At 39.1% G+C, this 22,796-nt stretch overlaps 4 protein-coding genes and 1 long non-coding RNA gene across 6 annotated transcripts; 2 read left to right on the top strand and 3 right to left on the bottom strand.

Annotated features, from left to right (window-relative positions):
• Positions 1 to 3,290, bottom strand: LOC126587796 (uncharacterized). The gene is made up of 2 exons (XM_050252872.1): positions 1,024 to 3,290; positions 1 to 825 (listed from the first exon to the last, which is right to left on the bottom strand). The coding sequence occupies exons 1-2, from the start codon at positions 1,189 to 1,191 to the stop codon at positions 226 to 228; spliced, it is 768 nt and encodes a 255-aa protein (XP_050108829.1). The 5' UTR covers positions 1,192 to 3,290; the 3' UTR covers positions 1 to 225.
• A 145-nt stretch (positions 3,291 to 3,435) lies between these two features.
• On the bottom strand, positions 3,436 to 4,081 carry LOC126587797 (histone H3.2-like). Its single transcript, XM_050252873.1, has one exon. The coding sequence runs from the start codon at positions 4,079 to 4,081 to the stop codon at positions 3,617 to 3,619; it is 465 nt and encodes a 154-aa protein (XP_050108830.1). The 3' UTR covers positions 3,436 to 3,616.
• A 7,018-nt stretch (positions 4,082 to 11,099) lies between these two features.
• LOC126584482 (OPA3-like protein) lies at positions 11,100 to 14,345 on the top strand. Its single transcript, XM_050248842.1, has 4 exons — positions 11,100 to 11,564; positions 12,098 to 12,232; positions 12,818 to 12,904; positions 13,600 to 14,345. The coding sequence occupies exons 1-4, from the start codon at positions 11,436 to 11,438 to the stop codon at positions 13,756 to 13,758; spliced, it is 510 nt and encodes a 169-aa protein (XP_050104799.1). The 5' UTR covers positions 11,100 to 11,435; the 3' UTR covers positions 13,759 to 14,345.
• Positions 14,346 to 16,828: 2,483 nt separating this feature from the next.
• LOC126586683 (transcription factor VOZ1-like) lies at positions 16,829 to 19,830 on the top strand. 2 transcript variants are annotated; one of them, XM_050251612.1, is made up of 5 exons: positions 16,829 to 16,998; positions 17,444 to 17,695; positions 17,870 to 18,019; positions 18,215 to 18,737; positions 18,846 to 19,830. In XM_050251612.1, the coding sequence occupies exons 2-5, from the start codon at positions 17,468 to 17,470 to the stop codon at positions 19,397 to 19,399; spliced, it is 1,455 nt and encodes a 484-aa protein (XP_050107569.1). In that variant the 5' UTR covers positions 16,829 to 16,998; positions 17,444 to 17,467; the 3' UTR covers positions 19,400 to 19,830. The 2 variants fall into 2 exon arrangements, with proteins under 2 accessions (XP_050107569.1, XP_050107568.1); XM_050251611.1 differs by having other exon boundaries at positions 16,829 to 17,203.
• Positions 19,831 to 20,026: 196 nt separating this feature from the next.
• Positions 20,027 to 22,273, bottom strand: LOC126586684 (uncharacterized). Its single transcript, XR_007610874.1, has 2 exons — positions 22,169 to 22,273; positions 20,027 to 21,102 (listed from the first exon to the last, which is right to left on the bottom strand). It is a non-coding gene; the product is annotated as an uncharacterized LOC126586684 (long non-coding RNA).
• Between the last annotated feature and the right edge of the window lie 523 nt (positions 22,274 to 22,796).

The raw sequence follows: 22,796 nt of genomic DNA, 5'->3' as shown, positions 1-22,796 counted from the left end.
TTTTAAAAATTGCTTGGTGTTCATAATACATTGATTTGTTTAATCAAATTACAATTTGATCTTCCGTCCTTAAAAAAACAATTTGATCTTCCGTGGCAACATATTTATACTCATACATATCCAATGGCACAACTAGCCAAGAAAACCTACTACCCAACAACTCCAAACACGCATATACGATTGCCATTTACATACAAAAAATTGATTCTTTTAACAATTACAATATTACGCAGTAGTTCTAGTAGTTTCAACCCTTTCTGTATGACGCTGAATGGTCACAGCTACCTCTGAGATCCTTTCTCCGACGCGTTTGATGATCTCCTTTCCGGGAAGCTGGTGCTGGTGCAGTGGCCTGGTGTTTGTGTCAAGGTAATGGAGGACCATGACCAAAACCATGGAGGAAATAAACATTGGAATCGGACCGAAAAACCATAGCAAAAGAGTGAAAGAAAAATAGAGTGCTCTAAGCCCAAGTGACCAGAAATCACCTCCCCTTATGACCGCCATCTGCACGTACCACGCCGGAATGTTACTGTCCGGCATGCTGATCAGATAGTTTGCATGGACAAAGTGCCTTGCTGATTGAACAAAGCATGCGAAGGCTAGAAGGAAACAAGTTAAGAGGCTTATGTATTTCATTGTGAGGATTGATGGGTCGGTGCTTCCATAAATTAATTCACTCTGGAAGACTGTCTGACTCGAATTACTTCCGATCCAAGCTCCGATGAGGGAACTGAGAGTTAAGGAGATGGAACACAGAAAAGTTGCTGCTGATGTGTTGGATGAAATCACACTTAGGGCTGTGCCTACATCTCTTTTATCAACCTGCAATTGAAGGTATCAGGCACAAAGAAAATTAGGTTATGTTAGGGTAATACGTAGCGGATCGGATTATGAAAGCAGCTCAACAGACGCATTATGACCCCCAAATTAGGTCATGTTTTTCTTGGACTTACGTCTGTCGAGCTGAGTTGCTTCATAATCTGGTGCGCTAATTGAGAAAGAGGGAGAGATAGTACTTACCTGCATGATTCTTTCAACCCAAGCTCTTTTGTCATGGTTTTCAAAGCCAAGAACTGTGGTATGAGGGAGATGGATATATCTGTAGAGAAGGATGATGTGATAGACAAACATGACGAGCAATCCACTTGGGACCAGAACCAGATCAAGGTCCTCTTTTTCAAAACTCATAATTTTGCTTTGCTGGTTTGCTAACTTCTGATCCAGGAAATGGGGGATTCAGTGGATTCTAATTAATTTATGAATGGATTTTTATTATATATTTCCCAATTATGGTAGGAAGGAAGGAGATCATAATTTCCATGGATTAATTTGTTGAAGGGAGCTTTGACTTCAATTTGGGCTGCCTGCAAGAGCAACTTGGATTTGTTTATTATTATTTATGACTAACTAATTGAGACCACATGACCATTCTGCGTTTTAGGATACTTAAGTATGACGGTGTGCGGGCTCTCTCTTTCTTTTTTCTTGTGGGGAAGAAAAATGTCTCTCTTTCTTTTTCCTTGTGGGGAAGAAAAATGTTAAGAGCATCCCTAAAGAAGATGTCAAAGTCTTAGGTGGAATGCCACTGTATATACTTGACATTAAAAGTTTTTTCAACTGAAGTGTTATTTGGTGACTGAATTTAAAAGTTTTGTGATTTAAAGTCAAATTTGACATCAACGTCAAATTTATTTTTAATCTATTTTAATAGTGGGTCCCTTATTTTACTAACATTTCAACCATTATAAATTTTGTTCCAACATTGTTTTAATAATTACAACCATTTGAAATTCTATTTAAATAATAAAACAACATTTGATAATTCGATTCAGTTGGAAAAATACAAAATTTGATATAGGACTTTAAATTGCCACATCAGCCATCAATTGTAATTTGACTTTTATAATTTGACATTCCTTTGGAGATGGTCTAAAGGCACTTTCTCAAAAGTGACTCTTCATAGACTCCTTGACACAATGTTTTATAATGTTGGCACATAATTTGACATTAAATTATAAGGTGACAGAGAATTCATAAAGTCCCATTTTGAGTCTCCTTAGCATTTCTCTTTGGTTACTTTGGAAAGAAACTTCGTTAACTAATTACGACAACTCTCATATTAATTATTAAGTAAAATCGATATAAAGTCATATGAGACTAGTATAGAAATTACGTTTTGCATTTTTTTTCTTTTTGTCAAAATTATCTTAGTAACGACTTTAAGTATGTATTCTGTAATGACATGATCTATCCAAAATTTTCTATTTTACTTGGTTGGTGGTCTTTGTTGTGGTTTCTACTCTGCAGATTTGTCTTGGCCAAGTAGCCATACTTCAACGCTAAAATCTGAAACTTATAAAATTGTGGTTGGCATGCGAGACTTTTGCCCAGGAAATTATGCATGTACCCCTTGCTTAATGTGGAAATGAATAAGTAGGAAAAGTCTCCCAATTGTATGTATCGTAGCAAGAACAATGATTCAGTAATTATAATTTATTAAATTAACTTAAGAAATTTTTTTGAAACAGTTGCTTACACGTGCATAAACCCATAAATTATCCTAAACGGTTTTATGGCATGCTTGATTGGACTCGAGAAAACCACGAATGAGACACCAAATTATTCAAGCTTGAGATAAACATATCATCTTGATAATCTAATACCTGGTTGTTCATGTATGCAATAAATTTTTTTAATATAAGTTCATACTTATCATTTTTAATCATTTTCGCTATCTAAAAGCACTTTATGTCATTTTTAGCTTCTATCCGTCTTGTTATAAATAGGGTAAATAGCAGTTGATTTAGTTACATAATAGTTGAAACATAACATAATTGAAAAGTTGAAAATTTGCATTGAGGAAAATAGCATCAGCTGAGGGAAGGGGCCTCGCAGAGAATCCTAGCAATTTTTCAAAACCCCATTCAATGAACCAATGAACTTTTACATAATTGTCAACCAATGAACTCAACCCATCAAAGATTGGACTGCAATCTCTGAACACCAAGTTCATCATTGCCTTATTGGAACTACCGTTGAATTCGGAGTTTCCTTTCCCCGTATTCCGAAAACCCCATCCAATGAACTCAACCCATCAAAGATTGGCTTGCAATCTCTGAACACCGAGTTCATCATTGCCTAATTGAAACCACTGTTGAATTCGGAGTTTCCCTTCCCCGTATTCCCACAACCCCATCTCAAGAGCGCTGTCGAAAGGCCTGACCTAGCTTCCTCGAACCAGTTTCCGAGCAACTGACACAGCATGATCGAGCATCGCCATAACAAACGGCAACAAGCTGGGGACTTTGACTCCCAGGAGCATCCAAAAGGTGGGGAGTATAGTTTCATATCCCGGCGTTTGTCATGGCGATGCTAACAAATTGGGTTAATTGTCAACTAAAATGCACAAATCAAACTTAAACTCATAACCAATTTCGGAAGAGGAACTGGATTTCATTAACGTAGATGTTAACATTACAATCTTTCAGATACTTACCTACATTTTCTACCCTAAACCCAAAAGCCAACACCCCATAAAAATAAACATTTCATCAAACACCGCGCCTACGAAAAGCATACTCTTTTCAATCTGTACTAAAACCCCATTGGAACCTTAAGCCCTCTCGCCCCTGATGCGCCTAGCGAGCTGGATATCCTTGGGCATGATGGTGACCCTCTTGGCATGGATGGCGCAGAGGTTGGTGTCCTCAAAAAGCCCGACAAGGTACGCCTCGGCCGCCTCCTGGAGGGCCGCGACGGCGGAGCTCTGGAACCTCAGGTCGGTTTTGAAGTCCTGGGCGATCTCACGGACCAGGCGCTGGAAGGGGAGCTTTCGGATCAGAAGCTCAGTGCTCTTCTGGTACTTGCGGATCTCACGGAGAGCGACGGTTCCGGGCCTGAACCGGTGGGGCTTCTTCACTCCGCCGGTGGCCGGGGCAGACTTGCGAGCCGCCTTGGTGGCCAGCTGCTTGCGGGGAGCTTTTCCTCCGGTGGATTTCCTAGCGGTTTGCTTGGTGCGAGCCATTGGTGGGTTGGATTGGGGATTTTTGATTGACTTGAGAGTGGTGAGTGAGGGCATTGGCTATGGAGGGATCTTATAGCGGGATGTGTGAAAAATCGAGATGGCAGACGACGAACTGAGGCCGTTGATTTAGTGGAGTTATCGACGGCTGTGCCTAGTTTGATGGATTATTGTTGTTGCGGATCGCTGACGCGGCAGGTGTTTTTGTTGTGCGCTGGGCGCGAGTTTCAAAATAATGGCCCGATATAGAAGTGACTTTGGCCGTTGATGCTTTGGTAATCGACGGATGTGGGTTGCTTTAGGAGTTGTAACACGGATCGAGGATCGGTGACGTGGTTACCTTTGTTGTCTTTTGTGGTGGACGTGGGCCGGGCTGCTATATCATTGGGCTTATGTTACTGATCACATTTGAGGACACAAAAATTTAGTAAAAAAGTGGAGGAGAAATTATGAGCATATGCAAAGTTGCAGACTAACCTAGGCAAAAATGTTATTTTAAAATGGCAAAATTCAATTTTTAATGGGATATATCTAGCTTAGGTTAAAATAGCACAGAGCTCTTCAAACGGTCAGTTTAGCTCCGACTCTTGCACAAGGGTCTTGAAGGGTCAATTTAATCATAGGAAAAAACCGGTAGTCAATAAAAATTAGTCACCTGACACTTTTTAGCTCCTAACCTCTCACATCATTAAAACAGTAAAATTTTGAGAGCGTCATATTTCATCATGGATAATGGCTTTTTAAAAGGCCAAATAAAGCCCTTAACCCCCTAACCCTTGTCTTTTACACTAGGATTGTTCTTAGTTATCGTATCTGGTATATTGATCTCATATATGATATTATTGATGTATCTTAGCCGCAACTTCATTTACTAGACCTTTGGATATGTGATATGTTCAATCATCGGTCAAAATGACGTTGCGGCCAGATGCAACGCTTTAGTGGTAGACCCTTGAGTCACTGTGATATCTCCATGAAATATCCACATGATAATTGCGAAGCAATTTTTCACTTGGAATTGTTAGATCATTGAGGTCATTGTTTGGTGTAGTCGACATGCAAGTCTTGAGATTTGATTTTCATCCAGTTGGTTGGAACATACGTACCTCATGAAAACTATAGCTAGCACAAAGGTGAACAGTCAAACTCATTAGTGGAAGGATGTCATCCATAACATGATCAAGTTCAACAGGAAAATTAGGAATTAAACTTTAACATCTTCAAATATTAGTGTAACGTCAGACCAATAAAGAAATAGGTATCTAATGGCGCGTTTACTAATCCGTAATCAGATTGAGAGGAATTGAATTGAGGAGGAATTGAATTACGGAGGAATTGGAATGAGGTGGAAGTAGAATCAGATTCTTGTTGAAGTTGTTTACTAAAACTGTCTGGAATGGGAGAAGAATGATGTTGGTTCTATGTAAGTTGTTTACTAATTCACTGGAATCAGAATTAAAACTAGCTTGATTACTAAATTGCCCTTATATAAATAAATTATTTTTATACTAATTAATCAAACTAATTTTAGATACCAAAATTTATCTATATAAAAACTAATTAAAGAGGTTTCTTTTTGTACCCAAAACCCTTGTGTCTGTCTCTGTCTCCTCCACACTGGCCTTTCATCCTAAAGGCCTTATTTCCCCAGTCGCAACAACCCTCCCCCATCCCCGCCTTTCCTTGCCCTCCACCCCACTTACCCCCATAGCCACTGCCCCTAGCCCCAATTTCTGAAACCCTCTATCTCTCTCCTCCGTGCCATCCCTCTTCGCTTTCTCGGTTACTCCCGCGATGGTTCACAACGCTGTTCAATCCAATGCGTCTGTGAAAGCCGGTGAGTGGGTCAAAGTTTAGAGATCTCATATATGCTTCCTGAGCGGGTCGCCTACTACTGATCGTAGTGGGTATGATGTTTGGCTGATGGGTTCTTTTTTTTTTCTTTTCATTTTCTCTAAATTTGAAATTTTGATTGTTGAAGTTGAGGATGAGTGCGATAATTCTACATATGGTGGCTGTTATATTTGTGGTTGATTAGGGAAAGACAGAAGAGAGGGTGGTCTGGGGTTGCAGAAAACTGCAAGGAGTGTTTCAGAATTAGAAAAAAACTATGGGGGTAATATTGGTACAAAAGATGGATTCCTGATAGGCTTCATTTCGGGGAATTCAATTACCACCTCAATGTCAAGAATTGAATTCCGGAAGTTTGGGGAATCTGATTCCCCAAATCAAGTGGGTCCCATGCACTTTTTTCATTCCCAGGTGTTAGTAAACAGAGGAATGATCAGGAATGGGGATTGATTCCCATTCCTCCATACCCATTCCCTATATGTAAACGTGCCATAAAAGAAATAGGAGAAAAAGTTAGGAAAAGGATCCTCGCTGGATTTTTTTTCTGAAGATCTTAAGAATCTCATAATTGTAACTGTTTATCGTATATCGTGTGATTAGTTTTCGTTACGTACTATTTATATTTAATTTTAAATTTTAAAATAATTTTTAACCGCACGATGTACGATAAACGATCATGATCATGAGATCCTTAGGATTTAAAAAAAAAATGATAGATCTCGAGGATCCTTTTCCAAAAAGTTATCGTTTGAATATCAATCTCCTAATAAAGTACCTCATACATTCTGTCTCTCAGATGTTTTCTAACCCATCACAGTTAGTTGTGCGAATTTAGGCTGGATCTCTGCTGCATGATGGCCGATCCGATTCAAACCTCATCATCCTCTTTGTCTCTCTTCCTTCCTCAAATGGATTCCACCCACTACGATATCCTCTTTTTTTTTTTCTTTTTTTTTTCTTTTTTTTTTGGGTTTTGTTTTTTTTTTGTTTTTGACAAGAAACGATATAGTGATAGTTCATTAATCACCACAAAAAAATATAAGGGTGTCATTGGGTACATAACTCCAATGACCAAAAAATTGATCTGGAGTGAATTTGCACAATTAGACAAACAAGAATAAACCCCTAGCAGGCTACACAAGCACAAGCCCACAATTACCAAGTGCACAATTGCACCAATACAAATATGTTACAATAAACGATAGACACAACAGAGATATACCAACACCCACATTAGTCATCACAGAATAGCGAGGCCACAAAAAGTCATTGCATTAAAGCTAGACCACATCAAGTCTTCGTTGACAAACGAGACTACATAACTCATCACTCAAAGACGAAGACCAATTTAGCCAATATAACAGCACGACCACTGCGCCCGCATAGCAAGATATTGTCCGCTTCGCAATCTCACGGATTTGTTCTTGGGTTTCGGCATGAGAACTTCCCAGGAGGTCACCCATCCTATGACTGCTCTCGCCTTGATGCGAAAATTAACTTAACACACAAATTTAACCATCTTTTGACAATTGTAGTATAAGTATAAGTATGGATCGTTCTGGACCGGGGATTAGGAGGGCTTGCTAATAACCTCTAAACTGACTCAAAAACATAAAACTAAACTTAAAAACACTTAACAAGACTCACAAGACTCAAAACAAACTTAAAATACTCAAAACAGCTTAAAACAACCAAATAAACTTAAACTAGACACTAGGAATGACTTTGGACGAAAATTGACTTTTACTTGAATTAAAACACTTAAAAACACAAACTAAAACAGATTTGAAACACTTTGAAACAAGAAACTAAAAGAGGGGTTTTGATTTGGATGAAGTTGAAACAAACAAACAAGTATGAAAAACTAGACAGATTGTAAAACGAATTTGAGAAATAAGATGATGGATGGGATAGCTAGAGGCTTTTTCTCCACACATGACATGTATGCAAACAACTTGATTTCCAGTTACTACTTCATTGAATTATAAACGACAATGCCCCAAATTAACTGTGACATCACTAGTTAACCCTCAGATTTTCCTTGTTTTATTAGATTGGATGACATCATTCGACAACCCAAAACATTCTTCAAAAGTTCCCTACACGACATCATAATAGAGATACAATCAAAGATCATTACGTTTAATGAAAATCATAAGCATTGACAAAGCACTTGCAACTATGACATCATGTCACTCATGCTAGAATTAAACTTAACGCGATCGTTTATAAGCGACCTCCACTACTTATGAATATAAGTTTGTAACGATTATGTGAAACTTTCTTATATTCTAGCATCGGATTTATGCACGCCAATTAAGTGTTGACCCTTAATCAAAAAATACAAATAAGTTATCAATTAAATAGTTAAGCCAAATGCATTCATGATTCAAGAGTTCATAACTGGAATTTATCAAATCATATTACACACATAATCATGGCTTTGAAATCACCCCTAGCTAAGCGGGGTTTAGCCACTCATGTTCACAACAAAACGAAAGAAAATGAATTTAAACATTGGAAACAAAAGAAAGAAAACACCTAAACGCTCCAACGATCCAAGTTGGACAGCAAGCACGTCCAAGCACTTTCCTTCCCTTCCTTTGCTACGGCACAAGATGTTGGTGAGTGTTTGAAGGTTTGTTTGTATGGAGGAATGGACGTGAAGATGAATGGATGTGTTTGGATGAAGGTTGTATTGAAATGGGGATGAATGATCAAGCAAATCTCAACTTCTCATGGTTGCACACACACACTCCTTTTATAGAGGTAGTGCACAGCATTTGGAGGGAAAATGGAGTGGTGTGTGCAGCAATGAGTGCATGAAGTGGTGTTGAAATGATTCAAAGGTGAAAGTGAAGTGATGAAGCAAAACATAGGGGGTAAAATAGAGTGGTGTTGCAGCTATGAATGCAAGTAGGGAACATGAATGATTGTGCACATGGTAAAGAAAGGAAAGGGAGGTGGAATGGTGCATCAATTAGTGCATATAGTGGAGGTAAAAGTTGTATGAAATCTAATGGGTGAAGTGGACAAGGATGGTGCACGGCAAGGAGGGGTAATGAGTGTAATGGTGCATGAAATGAGTGCAAGAAATCTGGTGCATGAATGAGACAATGGTGATTATGCATGGCATGGGTGAAAATGTGAGTAAGTGGTGAATCAATGAGTGCAATGAGTGGAGGTTAAAGTGATGAAATGATGCATGAAATCTGAAATGATGGAGGGAACAAGAAATGGTGTAGCAATTGAGTGCAAGGAGTGGACAAGAATATTGTGCACATGGTAGACAAAGGAAATGTGAAAGGTTGCTGCAACAATGGATGAAGTGCACGATAAAGGAGCTGTCCATGTGCCTTCAAACTTGATTTTCTGCACTCTTTGCCTTGTGTTCCAGCTCATTTCCACATGTACTAGCTGTTAGACAACTTTCACACACATGTTTTTCATTATTTCATCTTGTAAACACCAATTTTTGGCCACTTTACACCTCTTCACACATGCACCTGCTGCTAGACACTTTCACACACATGCTATGCATCATTTCAGCTTGCAATTATGTTTGTAGTTACTGGAAATGTGAACTTGTAAATCAATCCAACAAATGGCATCTTTCACTTCTTTTCCTTTCAAATTGTTCCTTAAGTGTATGTATCTGCACACTTCCACACTTCAACTTCATTATTCAGATTTTTGCATATGTTGAAACCCATTTTAAAACACCAAAAACGTTCATCCAACTTGCTCCATATGCATGCAATCCATTTCAGCCCAAAATTGCTCCAAAATGAACCAAAATGCACTTTCTTGCCAACTTTGTTATTAGGACCTACAAACACACGAAAATAACTTAAAATACATAATTGACTAAGAAATAACAACATAAATGCATAAGAACAAGCTAACTAAGTCGCATAAATATGCTTCTATCACGCCTAAACTCACTTAACTTCGGAGTTCTTACGGGATCTGAAGCCATTGAGTTCCCAAAATGCGTCTTGCAAATGGGAGGTGAGCATGTACATATAAGGTATGGATGATCCTTTCCCCCAGACGATGTGGGATCTTACAGCTCGCAAGGTGAGTGAAGCACAACTACACTACTCCGAGAAGGGAACCACAAGCCAACTCATCTCAGTGGGGACGAGGACACTCAACCCAAGGCCACCTGCAAATTCACTAGTTAAGTGAGATTCCGTTATCCAAAAAATCAAGTAGCACAAGACCAAGTTGCATAAGGTAGTGGACATGCTTGGAATGAAACGCACAACAACCGGGAGCTGCTGGATATGTGCGCACAAGTTGGCGCATCCACAAAATTAGTCGGGGAAAGTACCACAACCATGGAAAACAAGCTGACGATGGTGGATCCAACCACTTGCAGCCATGAATACAACCCACACCAAGAAAACGAGTGCCAAATCGAAGGAGAACCTTGATATGGCGTGACTCGAATTTGGGTATGAGATTGAAATTCATGGAAAATTGCTCACAAAATGGCGAGAGGGAGACGCGGGAGGGGAATAAGATGTACGTGAAGGCTAGAAAAAAGGTGGTCAGCGTGAGGTCAGGGGGCTGGGTCGTGGATGGAAAGGGAGGGGAAATAATTCTGGGATGAGCGAGAAAGGGAATAGAGGAAGGGAAGAAGGGCTATGAGAAGAAAGAGGGAAGCTGCCACCGGCTCCTAGCCATAGCTAGAGGTCGGCATCTATGGAGGTAAAAGGCTAGGGTGTTTTGAAAGGAGAGAGATGACACTGTAAATGAAAGTTGGAGGTGTGGAGTGCTACCCACTATGATATCTAGGGTTGGTAGATTGCTTTAATTTGTACAACATGATGCCGTTTGAGTCCGATTCATAGACAACAATAACTAGTTGCAACCAAAGTTGTATTGTGTAGGTATTCTCAATTTGAGCTAGAATAACGTACAACGATTCCCACATAACCATTGTGAGACTTTTTTTGAATTTATAATTTTTCTAATTTGTCTGGTTATGAGTTGTAATAAGTAGCATCAATTCCATCTAAGATTTTTTGGTGAATTTGTAATTTACGTCACTTGATAAAAATCAAATTCGGTGCTTTCGGTTCAGACCGTTCGGTCCATTTGGCAGCAATAAATTCCTAAACCGAATATTCGGTCTTTTGGGCCGAACAGCAAATAATTATTCGGTTCACGTCCCCGAATAGGCAATTTATACTTTCAACCGTCCAATTTGGTGTGAGCGAAACCAACTAGAAGTAACGAGGACTAACAAAATCGCAGCTTCCATTTTCCCCCAATTTCACCAATAAACAAACGAACCCCATTTTTCCCGCATGCCTTCTCTTTCCCCCGACTTTCTCCATTTCTCAGCTCTCTTCTTCTTCTTCCCCAAGAATCTCACTCGCCCTCTGAAGTCTGAACCAGTCAACCCCGCTGCAATGATACACAGTCACCCCATTTCCACCACCATCACGACCGCCGATTGAGCATTTGCTGCTGAATTCTCATCAGCTTTGATCCGAAGCCGGAACAGTGAGCACTAAACGATTGTATTTGTAGATAGGATTGCGCAGCCATGGTGCTTCCGCTCCTGAAGCTCGGGACTTTGGCCATCAAAACTCTGAGCAAACCCGTCGCCGCCAGGCTCAAACATCAAGCTGCAATGCACCCCAAGTTCCGCCAGTTCATCGTCAGCATCGCACAGGTGAATCATCTTATTTCTGTTACTGTTATGATCTTTTAGCTAACCATCGGAAGCTTTGAACTTTCAGATATAGTTTCAGATGGGCGTTTGTATTTCGTTATAGTAATATGATCCCAGTACTTTTTTTGGTAAATTTTTCTTGCCCCCGTTTGAATTGAGAACAAAAGGTTGAGAGTTCTTATTGGTGCTAATTCAATTTTTGAGCTTACCCATTTGGGCGATGTAGTTTTTATTGTCCCAGCTAGTGCTTGTGAATCGCATTTAGTCCCATCGTTCCGTTTCGACATACGGGTTGTGTTCTGTGGTGTTATAAAATTGTTGTTTGACAGTGGTGCTGGAGTTGAGCGTCTGGTTATACTTCACTTCTGCGGAATCCTTTCGGGTTTCTGTTAGTTTTATCTGCTTGGAAATCATGTTATTGTATGAATATGATATTACAAACATTAAGTTCTTACGCCGGTTTGGTAGAAATCTACATTTTTTTTTTTTTTAATGGATGTGAAGTGGTTTACTTTCTAATATACTGGATTCAGGCAAACCATCGAATGACCACGAGAATGCAAAGGCGCATATATAGTCGTGCGACTGATGTTAAGATTCGCCCTTTGAATGAGGAGAAGGCTGTGCAGGCTGCTGTGGACCTTATTGGCGAGCTCTTTGTCTTCTCGGTAATATTTACTGGTACTTGTTTGTGCAATCACTCATAGCTATTTCTCTTCTGTTTAAGATTTGATTCTGATTTATCAACGCACACTGGAAGGCTCAAGCGAAAATAAAATATGTAGATTTGGGATATGTCTAATTGCATAAGTAGACGTGTGGGAATCAAACTCATTGCAATCAGCATGTAGATGGAAGTCAAGAACCAAGATTCTGCTTGGTGATAATTGTATACATGCATGCCCTTGTCTAACAAGAAAAAATATTGATTGCTGTATTGTTGGTCGAGGACTCAAAAAACAGGTGATTAAACTTATTGGGGTGTCTGAGAAATATGGCTTCCTTTCATAAGTCCCATATGCTTTGTCGATGGGAATTATGCGCTGGCCTAGGATTCCTTTGTATGTAACATTGATGAGAGGGAGAAAAAAGAAGAGGTTTTTTTTTTTTTGGGGGGGGGGGGGGGGGTTGGGGTTGTTCTTAACGTGTACAGAAATCTGACTCACATACCATGGTTGTCCCACTAAAACCAACTGTATGTGTCTCGATTGTTCTGTAAATACTTATGTGCATAAATTTCTATACATATATAGGTTGCAACAGTTGCTTTGATATTTGAAGTGCAAAGAAGTGCTCGATCAGAAGCCAGAAAGGAGGAAGCACGCAAGCAAGAACTGGAGGTATTTTGGCAATATCTTCTTTAAGTATTAAATGATACTGAGTCACTGTGTTGGTTTGCATTTGTATGGCAACCTTGACATGCTATTATGTCATAGATCGCATGATTTATATAAATTTTTTATTCAGTTGCATTTTTACCCTCTTTTGAACAAATGACCTCCATTCCTTTTCAAAATGCTAATGGATTTGAAATAAAAATGGTAACTCCTTATGCTCTCTAGTGAACAAGATAGTACAATATCATCTTTTCAATTTCTGATGTGGATAAAGTACGATCTGGTGACGAACTAGACATACATAGCTTATCCTTCTAAAGCCAAATGAAAGATAAACACCTAGAGCATGCCGACGTTAATGGGCATCGGTATCTTCTTGCAAGCCAAGGCAACTCTTTAGGGAAGAGCTAGTCTAAGGTTGGGGATATCTAATATTGGGAAAATCTTGGTGGATTATCACAAAGCCTAAGATCACGTTGTGATGAGTTGGTTAGACTTGTAATGTGAAACAATCATATCACGGTTTCATGGTAATTATATATCATACTATGCAGACCCTGCGTAAAGCGGAAGCCTTGTGCACTGGGTACGACCTTTTTACTATGCAGTATGCACAACCCAATTTCTGTTTCACACTACATGCTTCCTACAAATTTTATGGCTGCGTAACTGCCTCCCTGTTGTTCACTGTTTTTCAGGCACTGAAGCAAAGAGACGAAGCCTTATCAAGAGAAGTAGAACTTCTTAAGGAAAAACTTGAAGAACTAGAGAAGCTTGCCAGGGGACGAGGACTTAGTGGGATTATCAGTTTCAAGCGCCCTGATACAGAATCTGCAAAGTCAGTAAGGCCAGCCTGATCATATCACAAAATTCATCTCATAAATTTTGTTTTTAACCCGATTTTAATTCATAGAATGCCCTCATCGCCGAGATAAAATTTTCGCCCTTCATTCTTTTGACCGCCGGGCATCTTTTAGATTGATGCCTGGCTTCATTGCCGTCGGAATTATAAACGTTTGTTAACAGAGAGATGTATGCCAAGTTAATGATGGCTTTGGTGGTGTGACATTAACTTTCCAGCCGTAATCGGTTTTTGGAATTCAAAACTTTTACACATTTGGAGGCAGAGGTCGTGCAAACAGAGATTTTGATGTCAGTAGAATAAGAAAGAGAAACAGGTTCGCTCATCATACAATATTGCAGAATGAGAAGGGAAAATGGAGAAAGTGGTAGGGCAAGGTACAAGGGAAATGTAGCTCACTCCCCTTGATAAACAGATGTTTGCGACAAAAGTTCGGCGCGAATTTTTTTCTTCGCACAAAAATGAAATGATTATCGAACGAGTTATATGTTGTTTTACAATTTGTATTTTGTTTTAAATTGTGGAGTATTACTGTTTTGACACTTTAACAGCCAAATATATGTAGGATATGATTTATATTTAGTAGTGATGATCGTACACATTATAGCATCACAAACATACCTTTTAAGGCTTTTTAACGAAAAATGTCTCTAAGATTTAAAATTAATAGAAGTCGTACCTGATATTGTATGCTATCAATCATTTTAGTCATTCCGTGAAAAATCTCCGTTAAATTAAAGAAACCACTAGTTCAAGTGGGGGGTTGATTTAACAAAAATACGTTCAACTTAATGGAGATTTTTCACAAAATGAGTAAAATGATTGATGGTGAATAATCTCAAGGACCCAAGTGAGGAGTTATAGCTAAAAAGCCCCCTTATAATTATCTTCTATCTCCACAAACCGGCATCAAATTAGGAATTGGATGGATGGTATTGGTAGTAGTGGTTGCTCTCTTTATACCTTTGGGGGGCGTTTGTTTGCCCTCACTAAACCTCGTTGGACTGGACTGGCTTAACTGGGATTGCTAAGCTGTGTTTGGTGTGAAGAAGGACTAGCGTTAATGAGACTAAGTTGGAATCGTCCCGACTAAGTCCTTCACTAGGTAGTCTTGGTGAGTCCCCCCGAAATGTATGGGATTGTTAGTCCCGTCTCCAAATCTGCTTCATTTTTACACTGCATCGTTTGTACGCTGCTTCGTCTCTGTTTACCCACCCCCAAATCAGCTTCTCCCACTGCCAAAATCTCAAAATCGAACCACCAAAATTCAAAAAAAAAAAAGAAGCAAAACAATAACAACAATGGGAGAAGCTGATCAGCAAGCATTCTTCCTTTTTCCCAGAAAATTCTGAGATGGCTATCTCGTTCTGGAATTGCAGACGGAGAAGCCGACGCATGTATCAGAGGGAGAAGAGAGATTCGAAATTTTTTGGGAGAAAAAGGGTGAGGAAGGTGGAGATGCCTAACGGCAGGAAGAGGGCGAAAGGCATGAGCTTGTCTTGAAAGATCTACCATGACCTTGTTTTGAAAGATTGCATTTTGCAAGAAATACAAGGAGGAAAAGAGAGAATGGATGGAGTCGGAGAGAATGGATGGAGTTAGAGGGAAGAGATGGGAGAAGGTTCCAGAGAGAGGTAGAGTGGGAAAAAAGAAAGAAAATGGTTAAATTAATATTATTAGATAAAATAATAAAATATTATTAGATAAGTGTTAAATAATATAATATTATAGTTTGTTTATATTTTGTTTTTTAGTCTGACACTACACCAAATATTTCATTAAGCTAGTCTATCTTAGTCTAGTCTAAGCCAGTTCAGCTTTGTCCCTGAAGCTAGTCCAGTCCGAGACAATCCGGTGCAACAAACGCACCCTTATTGGTCAATTTGTCTTCGCCCTTCGTTCTATTAAACCTATAATCCCTACAACTCTTCTTTCTCTTTTCAGCATGACCATTTATTACATTTATAGCAAAAACGTTTATGAACATGAGTAATTTTTACAAAAATAGACTTGAATGAGCGGTTACAACAGTTGAGAGTCGAAATACCAACGCAATAAATAATTAACTAGAGATGTTGTAATGAAATAGTATTATACATAAACAAAAGGATGAGAAATGCAAAAATCTTGTGTAGCAAAAGTAATACGATAAAAATAATCTTCTTATGAAAATATCACTTTCAGTAGTGTACCATTTTTATTCTTTCATAGATATTTTAAAGGAGGAGATATGGACTCAACAATAAACATGACAATAAATGAAATAAATAAAGGGGCTCAAAAGTCCAAATCAGTCTCCATATCCATATCAAATAAGTTCTTTTTATTTGAAAAATAAAAAAAACAACTATAACTATGTTTCTCTCAATTGCTACAAAAAAAATCTACCATGCACTTTATTGTTGGACATAAAGTCTTAAGTTTGATTCTCTGTCTCACACTATCGTTTATATCAAAAAAGAAATGTGCAACAAAGTGAAAATTGGATGTCATAGACTACACATTTTCAAACTGTCATTAGTGAGACTGAGGATAGTTCCATGGTGGCTTCACCACGACAGTTCGCTCTTGCAGAGGCAGGAAAGACTCACAGAGCCATCTCAGCCTTCTTATGGCGATCATGTCTCCCTATGGTGAATACCGTACGATTCACACATGTCAGGACTCGAACTCAAGTTATGACGTGTGAAATAAGAATATGAAATTTGTCCACAACTACTGTAAAATCTCGTGGTGGTTCCATATATTTAACTGGACCTTTATATTTTTGGGTTTACATTTTAAGGAAAACTAATGAAAATGGCTTAAAATTTTGAGTTTTAAAGATAAAGACAAAATAAAGGGTAAAGTGAATAGTATCAGGATTGATTTTTTAGTGTAAAAATGTGGTTTTTCGTTAAAATAAACAGTACCGTGGGTTTTTCGTTAAAATTTCCTATATTTTAAAAGGCAATTTTCTTACGAGAAAAATAATGGTGCTTATGTCATTTGCCACCCCACCGCCCATGCAATCCCACTCCTTTAACCCTTTTACCAGCGTCCACGCTGGCCGCACTTGTGCTTTCACTTTCCACAGCGCGCCAGCCAGACACGGAGAGAGCGAAAGCGAGCGAAAAGAGAAGCCACCGCTCCTTCCTTCTACAGAAGTCAGGAGAGACCCCAACACAAATCCACACAAAAACTACTCACCAAAAATTTGTTAACTGGCATCAAACACTTTGAGAGAGACTATTGGGTAAGCATCTCCTTTTCTGTTCGAATATTTCGACTTTCTCTTTTCTTTTTTAGCTTTCTCGCTTCCACACCTCTCGTCGTTGCCACCCCAAACCCTCTCGACCTCCCGATCCCAATTCTCTTTCGGTGGTGAGCTTGGATTAACTGCTGAATTTCATCACTCAATTCGCATACCATTTGTGCGCGGTTGCTTCTGATCAGTAGAGGTTCCACTTCCATTAGTATTGGTTTTCTTTCTGTTTAAGTTAATTTTATTGATTTAGTCTGATTTATGGTGAATTTTCGTGATTGTTATTCGTAATTCAGGTTTTTTGGCTCTGTTTATATGCTAATCTTAGTGGGTTTTTGGTAATCTGAGATGGGTTTGTGTGTGTCTTGCTAAAGCCTTGATCTTGATGGATTTTCGATAATCTGAGATGGGTTTGTGTCTGATTTGTGATTTGTAGGGTTTAGAAGGGGGCGGGTGTGTGATGAAGGGTTCAAAGAGCAATTGCAAGTCCGCTTCTCACAATCTTTTCAAGGACAAAGCAAAGAACCGTGTTGATGACTTGCAGGGCATGTTCATGGACCTCCAGTTTGCTAGAAAGGAGAGCCGCTCCATCGATGCTGCACTCCTCGAAGAACAAGTGCATCAGATGCTACGTGAGTGGAAAGCCGAGCTAAATGAGCCCTCCCCGGCTTCTTCTTTGCAGCAGCAGGTAAACATTTTGATCTTATCAAATACATATTTGTTTTGAGTGCATATGTGGAACTAGATATGTAATTAGAAGCGTCCTGTTGCGTATATGTAATACATCAACTTATGAAATATGTGGTTATGTTTTTGCTTTAAAGGGTCTGGTTGTGAATTTTGGTGTTTATGGCGAATATAGGGTGGCAGTCTTGGTTCGTTCTCTTCGGACATTTGCCGGCTGTTGCAGCTATGTGAAGAGGAAGATGATGCCACTAGTCCATTAGCTGCACCGAAACCTGAGCCGAATGATCAAAACTTGCAAGTTGGAGAAAGTTTGGTCTTTCATGAGGTGGTTTTGCCCCCTTTATTTTTCTTTTTTTTGTTCGCTCTTTTCTGAACTGTTAAACGGTCTTTGTTTTTTTTCTTTTCAATTTCTTTTTGTTGTTTATCCATATAGCTATGTGCTTTGTTCTTCCGCTTTGAAATGAAAAGTGAATCAGTTGTATATGAGCACTCACTGGTGGTTGCAAACACCATATATCAGGGATTTAGTGTGAATCAAGGGCAACAGGAACATGCCATGCCGTCGGCTGATCAGAGCAAAAGCTCCCCTTCAGGAGTTCGCAATGTTGCTGTTAACAATTTGGAAGGGGCTAATCAATTGGACTATCATCAGTTTGAATTGCATCAAGACTTTGAGCAGAGTTTCTATCCTTGTTTTAATGCCACAGCTTTGAGTGGGGAGGACACATTGCCTCAGGTTTCTACTTATCTACCGAGTATTTTTACTCCGCCATCTGCTTTCTTGGGCCCAAAGTGTGCACTTTGGGATTGCCCTAGGCCTGCTCAAGGGATGGACTGGTGGCTAGACTACTGCAGTAGCTTTCATGCTGCTTTGGCATTGAATGAAGGACCACCAGGCATGGGTCCGGTCCTTAGACCTGGGGGCATAGGCCTGAAGGACGGCCTACTTTTTGCTGCTCTTAGTGCAAAGGCACAAGGAAAAAGTGTTGGTATCCCTGAGTGCGAGGGAGCGGCTACTGCCAAGTCTCCATGGAATGCACGTGGTAAGTGCATGTTAGCTGTTTTTATCCTCGTTTTGTTGTAAAATTTATTTAGAAGTCATGAGTGACTTTTGTTGTGAATTTGATCTGATCAAGTCCTTGTGATTCCAGAACTCTTTGATCTTTCGGTGCTTGAGGGTGAGGTAATCAGGGAGTGGCTCTTTTTCGATAAGCCTCGAAGAGCTTTTGAGAGCGGTAACAGAAAACAGAGGTCATTGCCAGATTACAACGGACGAGGTTGGCATGAGTCGAGGAAGCAAGTGATGAATGAGTATGGAGGGCTGAAGAGGTCTTACTATATGGATCCTCAACCATCGAACCATTTTGAGTGGCACCTTTACGAGTACGAGATCAACAAGTGCGATGCTTGTGCCTTGTACAGATTGGAGCTGAAACTTGTTGATGGGAAGAAAAATTCCAAGGGCAAACTAACCAACGATTCAGTTGCTGATCTGCAGAAGCAGATGGGAAGGCTTTCCGCCGAGTTCCCCATCGATAACAAGCGCATTGTCAAGGGCAGGGCCAAAGTTAACGCAAAGGTTGGTGTCGGAAATGTCTACCACTCTCCAAATCGAGGGGCAACCACAAATGCGACTTTTGACTACGGATCAGGTGCACCGTACGACTACCTTCTCGACGACGTCAACGGCTATTACATAACCTAACCGAAAGAACTTTGATGGGCTGGAGTAAGGAGCATGCCCATCCTTGATCTTTAGTTTCCATTACGTAGTGTGGCGGGGGTCATGCATTTCTACTATGAAGTCAAGCACATTTTTGGCTCTATAGACACAGCGCGAATAGCTCGTCGCACGGAATGCCGCCGACGCTCGAGCATACTCTAACTTCGTCACTTCGTCACTTCGTCGCACTGCATTTTTATTAGCTAATTGTGATATGATGAAGGGTGGTATTGGATGGATGAAATGAACACCATTGCCGCCAATTATACTGTGTTTGGGCTTTAAACTTTTGTTTAGACGGCATGTCGTCTTGTTGGGTACATAATATATCTATCTTATTATGCAGTTTCTATGTTGTTTGTATGTGTTTAAAACCATCCCTCAGAAATTTGTAAATGCTGATTTTACAATAATTCATTAGGCAATTACTTCCAGATAATTTTCACCTTAAACTTCCAGATAATATTTACCTTTACTTTAAATAAGACAGAGGAAATCAGAATTAGATTAAAGCAATAAAAGAAAGGAAAACTAACGAAAAGTTCAAAAAAACTTATTTTTTAATTAAAAGTCTTTTTTAAAGGTATAGTGAATAGTACCAGGAAAAAGTATAAATGTGATTTTTCGTTAAAAATAAACAGTACCGGCCAGAAATGTTTTGTTTAAACTTCCATAAAAGAAAGGCACAAATTCCTGAGAAATGACATTTTCATAACAACCTAATTTCGAGGGCAGATGAAGAGTTGAAGACTATCACAAGCGAATCAGCGTTCAAAAGCGGTCAAACCATCCTGTAACTTCGTTCCTACGTTAATATTTTTTTCTCACTAACCTGAATCTCCATTGTCAAATGTCATCCAGTTAAAATTCAACTCCCAAGTCTCTAGACCTGTAAACGGGTTGGGTTTATTGCGTTTGGGTCGGGTTGAACCCGACCCATTAAGTTAACTAGTCATCCGAACTCAACCCGTTAAGCTAACGGGTCATCCAAACCCAACCCGTTAAGCTAATGGGTCATCCGTTTTACCCATTAACACCCGTTAAGAATTATTATTATTTTTTTGCATAAAGTTTATTTTTTGTTATTAAGACTTTACTAAAATTACTAAAATATCTTCAACTAACGGGTGTTAACGGGTTTAACAGGTTGACCCAAAGTGACCCGTTATTTAACGGATTGTTAACAAGTTCACCCATTAACGACCCGACCCGTTAAGCATCTACCCAAATACAAATATTAAAGGGTTGGGTCCAAAATGGCAGGCTAAGTCTCGAACGAAAGGGGATATAAGTTTCAAATCAAGGGACTGCGTTTTGCACAGATCTGTGATGGTGGTGCTGAAGCTTTCTTGGCATATTCTACAAGAAGCTTCCCCAATCAAGTTTTTCATGTCGCTGAAGTGAAGATAAACGATAAAAGCGAGTTACAAGACTAAAAAAACTGCAGAACCTAACATTCAATAAGGTCTCCTAGAACCAGTTCCGGGTTATGGATTCCTCTTCAGGTGGTTAAGAGAACTCAAAATACCAGACACGAAATCAAACAGAGGCACTCACATGCGGCATTCAACGCTGGTGCTGTGGCCGCAGAAGGGACAGCTGAAGATGGTGTCAAGCTTGTCATTCCGCTTCTTAGGAGGCGGTTTTGCCGATGACTTCCTCTTCCCCATTGCTCAAAATGTTTTCTGCAACATCAGTATCTCGTCATTAAAGGTACCAACAAGAATGTTCCCGAATAGCAAATTTCGTTCTGAATAAAAGGAATTTGGGATTCACAAACAAGCATCTCAGCATTGTACAATGGCAAAGCATAATCCCATTCAAATAATTAAATATAAAATAAACAAATAAAGAGAATATCATAAATTATGAACAAATAATCAAATTCCACACTAAATTATATGTGCAATCTGCTATTTGCTGGCAAAAACATGCACGCAAAAATCCACCACAACAAGAACAAAAACCAAGTTTTGTCCCGCTTTGTGGAGTTTGCTGTATAAATTTTAGAACAACACTGCACTTGGTTTTGCGTCAAGTATTCCGTTAGCTTCACATACCCCATATCTTTTCTTAAAATCTCTTTCCACGCAAAAATCCCCCATTAAAAAAAAAATCAAAGCATTGGTAATAAACCAAATGTGATGCGCCATATTCCTAAACACATTTTAACCTAGACTACCAGATTTACCGTTTAGGAAAAAAAATAACAACAACAACAATAAAACATTTTCTCACTAAATAGGTCGGCTGTATGAATCCTAGAACGCCATTGTGCTCGGATTTGTACCACTTTTTTCGTTAGATCCAAGTACTCTAAGTCTTTTTTTAAAGTCTCTTTCAAAAGTTTTCCTATTCGTTTAAGATTTATTATCATAAGGATTCGACATAAGGATTCGACGTAAGATGAGAGTACTGGCTGTCGACTAAATGACAGTCTCCCCCTCCTCCTTCATCCGGGCTGGCACCGGCAATGTAAGATAAGTGTTTCAAAAAAGTTACGATCATTCTCAAAATTAATTTATTTTTCTAGTTTTATTCACAGCCGAACAAGAATCTGATAAATTTTCCATTTTCAAAATTTGAATAATATTTACCCAAAATTTATAGGATACGTAAGAAAATTATATTTTCTTTTTCCTCTTCGTTTTCTCGGGAACCAAACAGGTGTAATTTGTAAACATGCAGAAGCTAACATCAATCAAATCCCAGAAAAACGATGAAATATAATAGAGAAAGGCGAAATCTTACGGAAATCGGTGAAGAACGAGCCGACTTGGAAACTTGTTCTCTCTCTGCAGATTTCGGATTTATTGCTAAAAATAGTGTTCTTCCGACCAGACTGATAAGGGACGCTTTAATTGTGCCAAGAGAACGAAGCGGTTCAAGCGGGAATCAAAACGATGCCGTGTGGTGTTTCTTTAGTTTGGGTCCAATCGGCAGTGGGCCGCCTACCAGGCCCAATCACTACTAACTTAGAGAATATTTTTGTTCACCATCTTATTTATTACCGTTAATGAGTTTAAATTTTGAAATTTGTATGGTAGATAGACACAAATCTCAAAAGTTAAACACATTCAAATAATAATACGTAGGTTGATGAACATTAGGACCACTTGAGAGTGATGAGTAAAAATGCACCCAATAAGTAACAGATAATGTCATGTTAGCCATGAAAGACAAGCTATTTCTATTAAATTTTTCTTTCAACATAATTGAATTTTTCCTTGCAGATCTTGTTTTATATGAACCGACAAATAAAAAGAATTTTTTTGCAAAAATCAAATGGTTATTGACATCATAAGACTTATATGGTAAAACAGAAGGTTAGTTATAAGGCTTAGAAAGTTAGAAATAAAAAAAAAATAGTTTCATCAAC

The sequence above is a fragment of the Malus sylvestris genome, chromosome 10 (assembly GCF_916048215.2).
Source record: "Malus sylvestris chromosome 10, drMalSylv7.2, whole genome shotgun sequence".
NCBI classification, from domain to species: domain Eukaryota; kingdom Viridiplantae; phylum Streptophyta; class Magnoliopsida; order Rosales; family Rosaceae; genus Malus; species Malus sylvestris.
The sequence above is the reverse complement of the archived record's forward strand: the minus strand, read 5'-3'. Positions and strand labels throughout refer to the sequence as shown.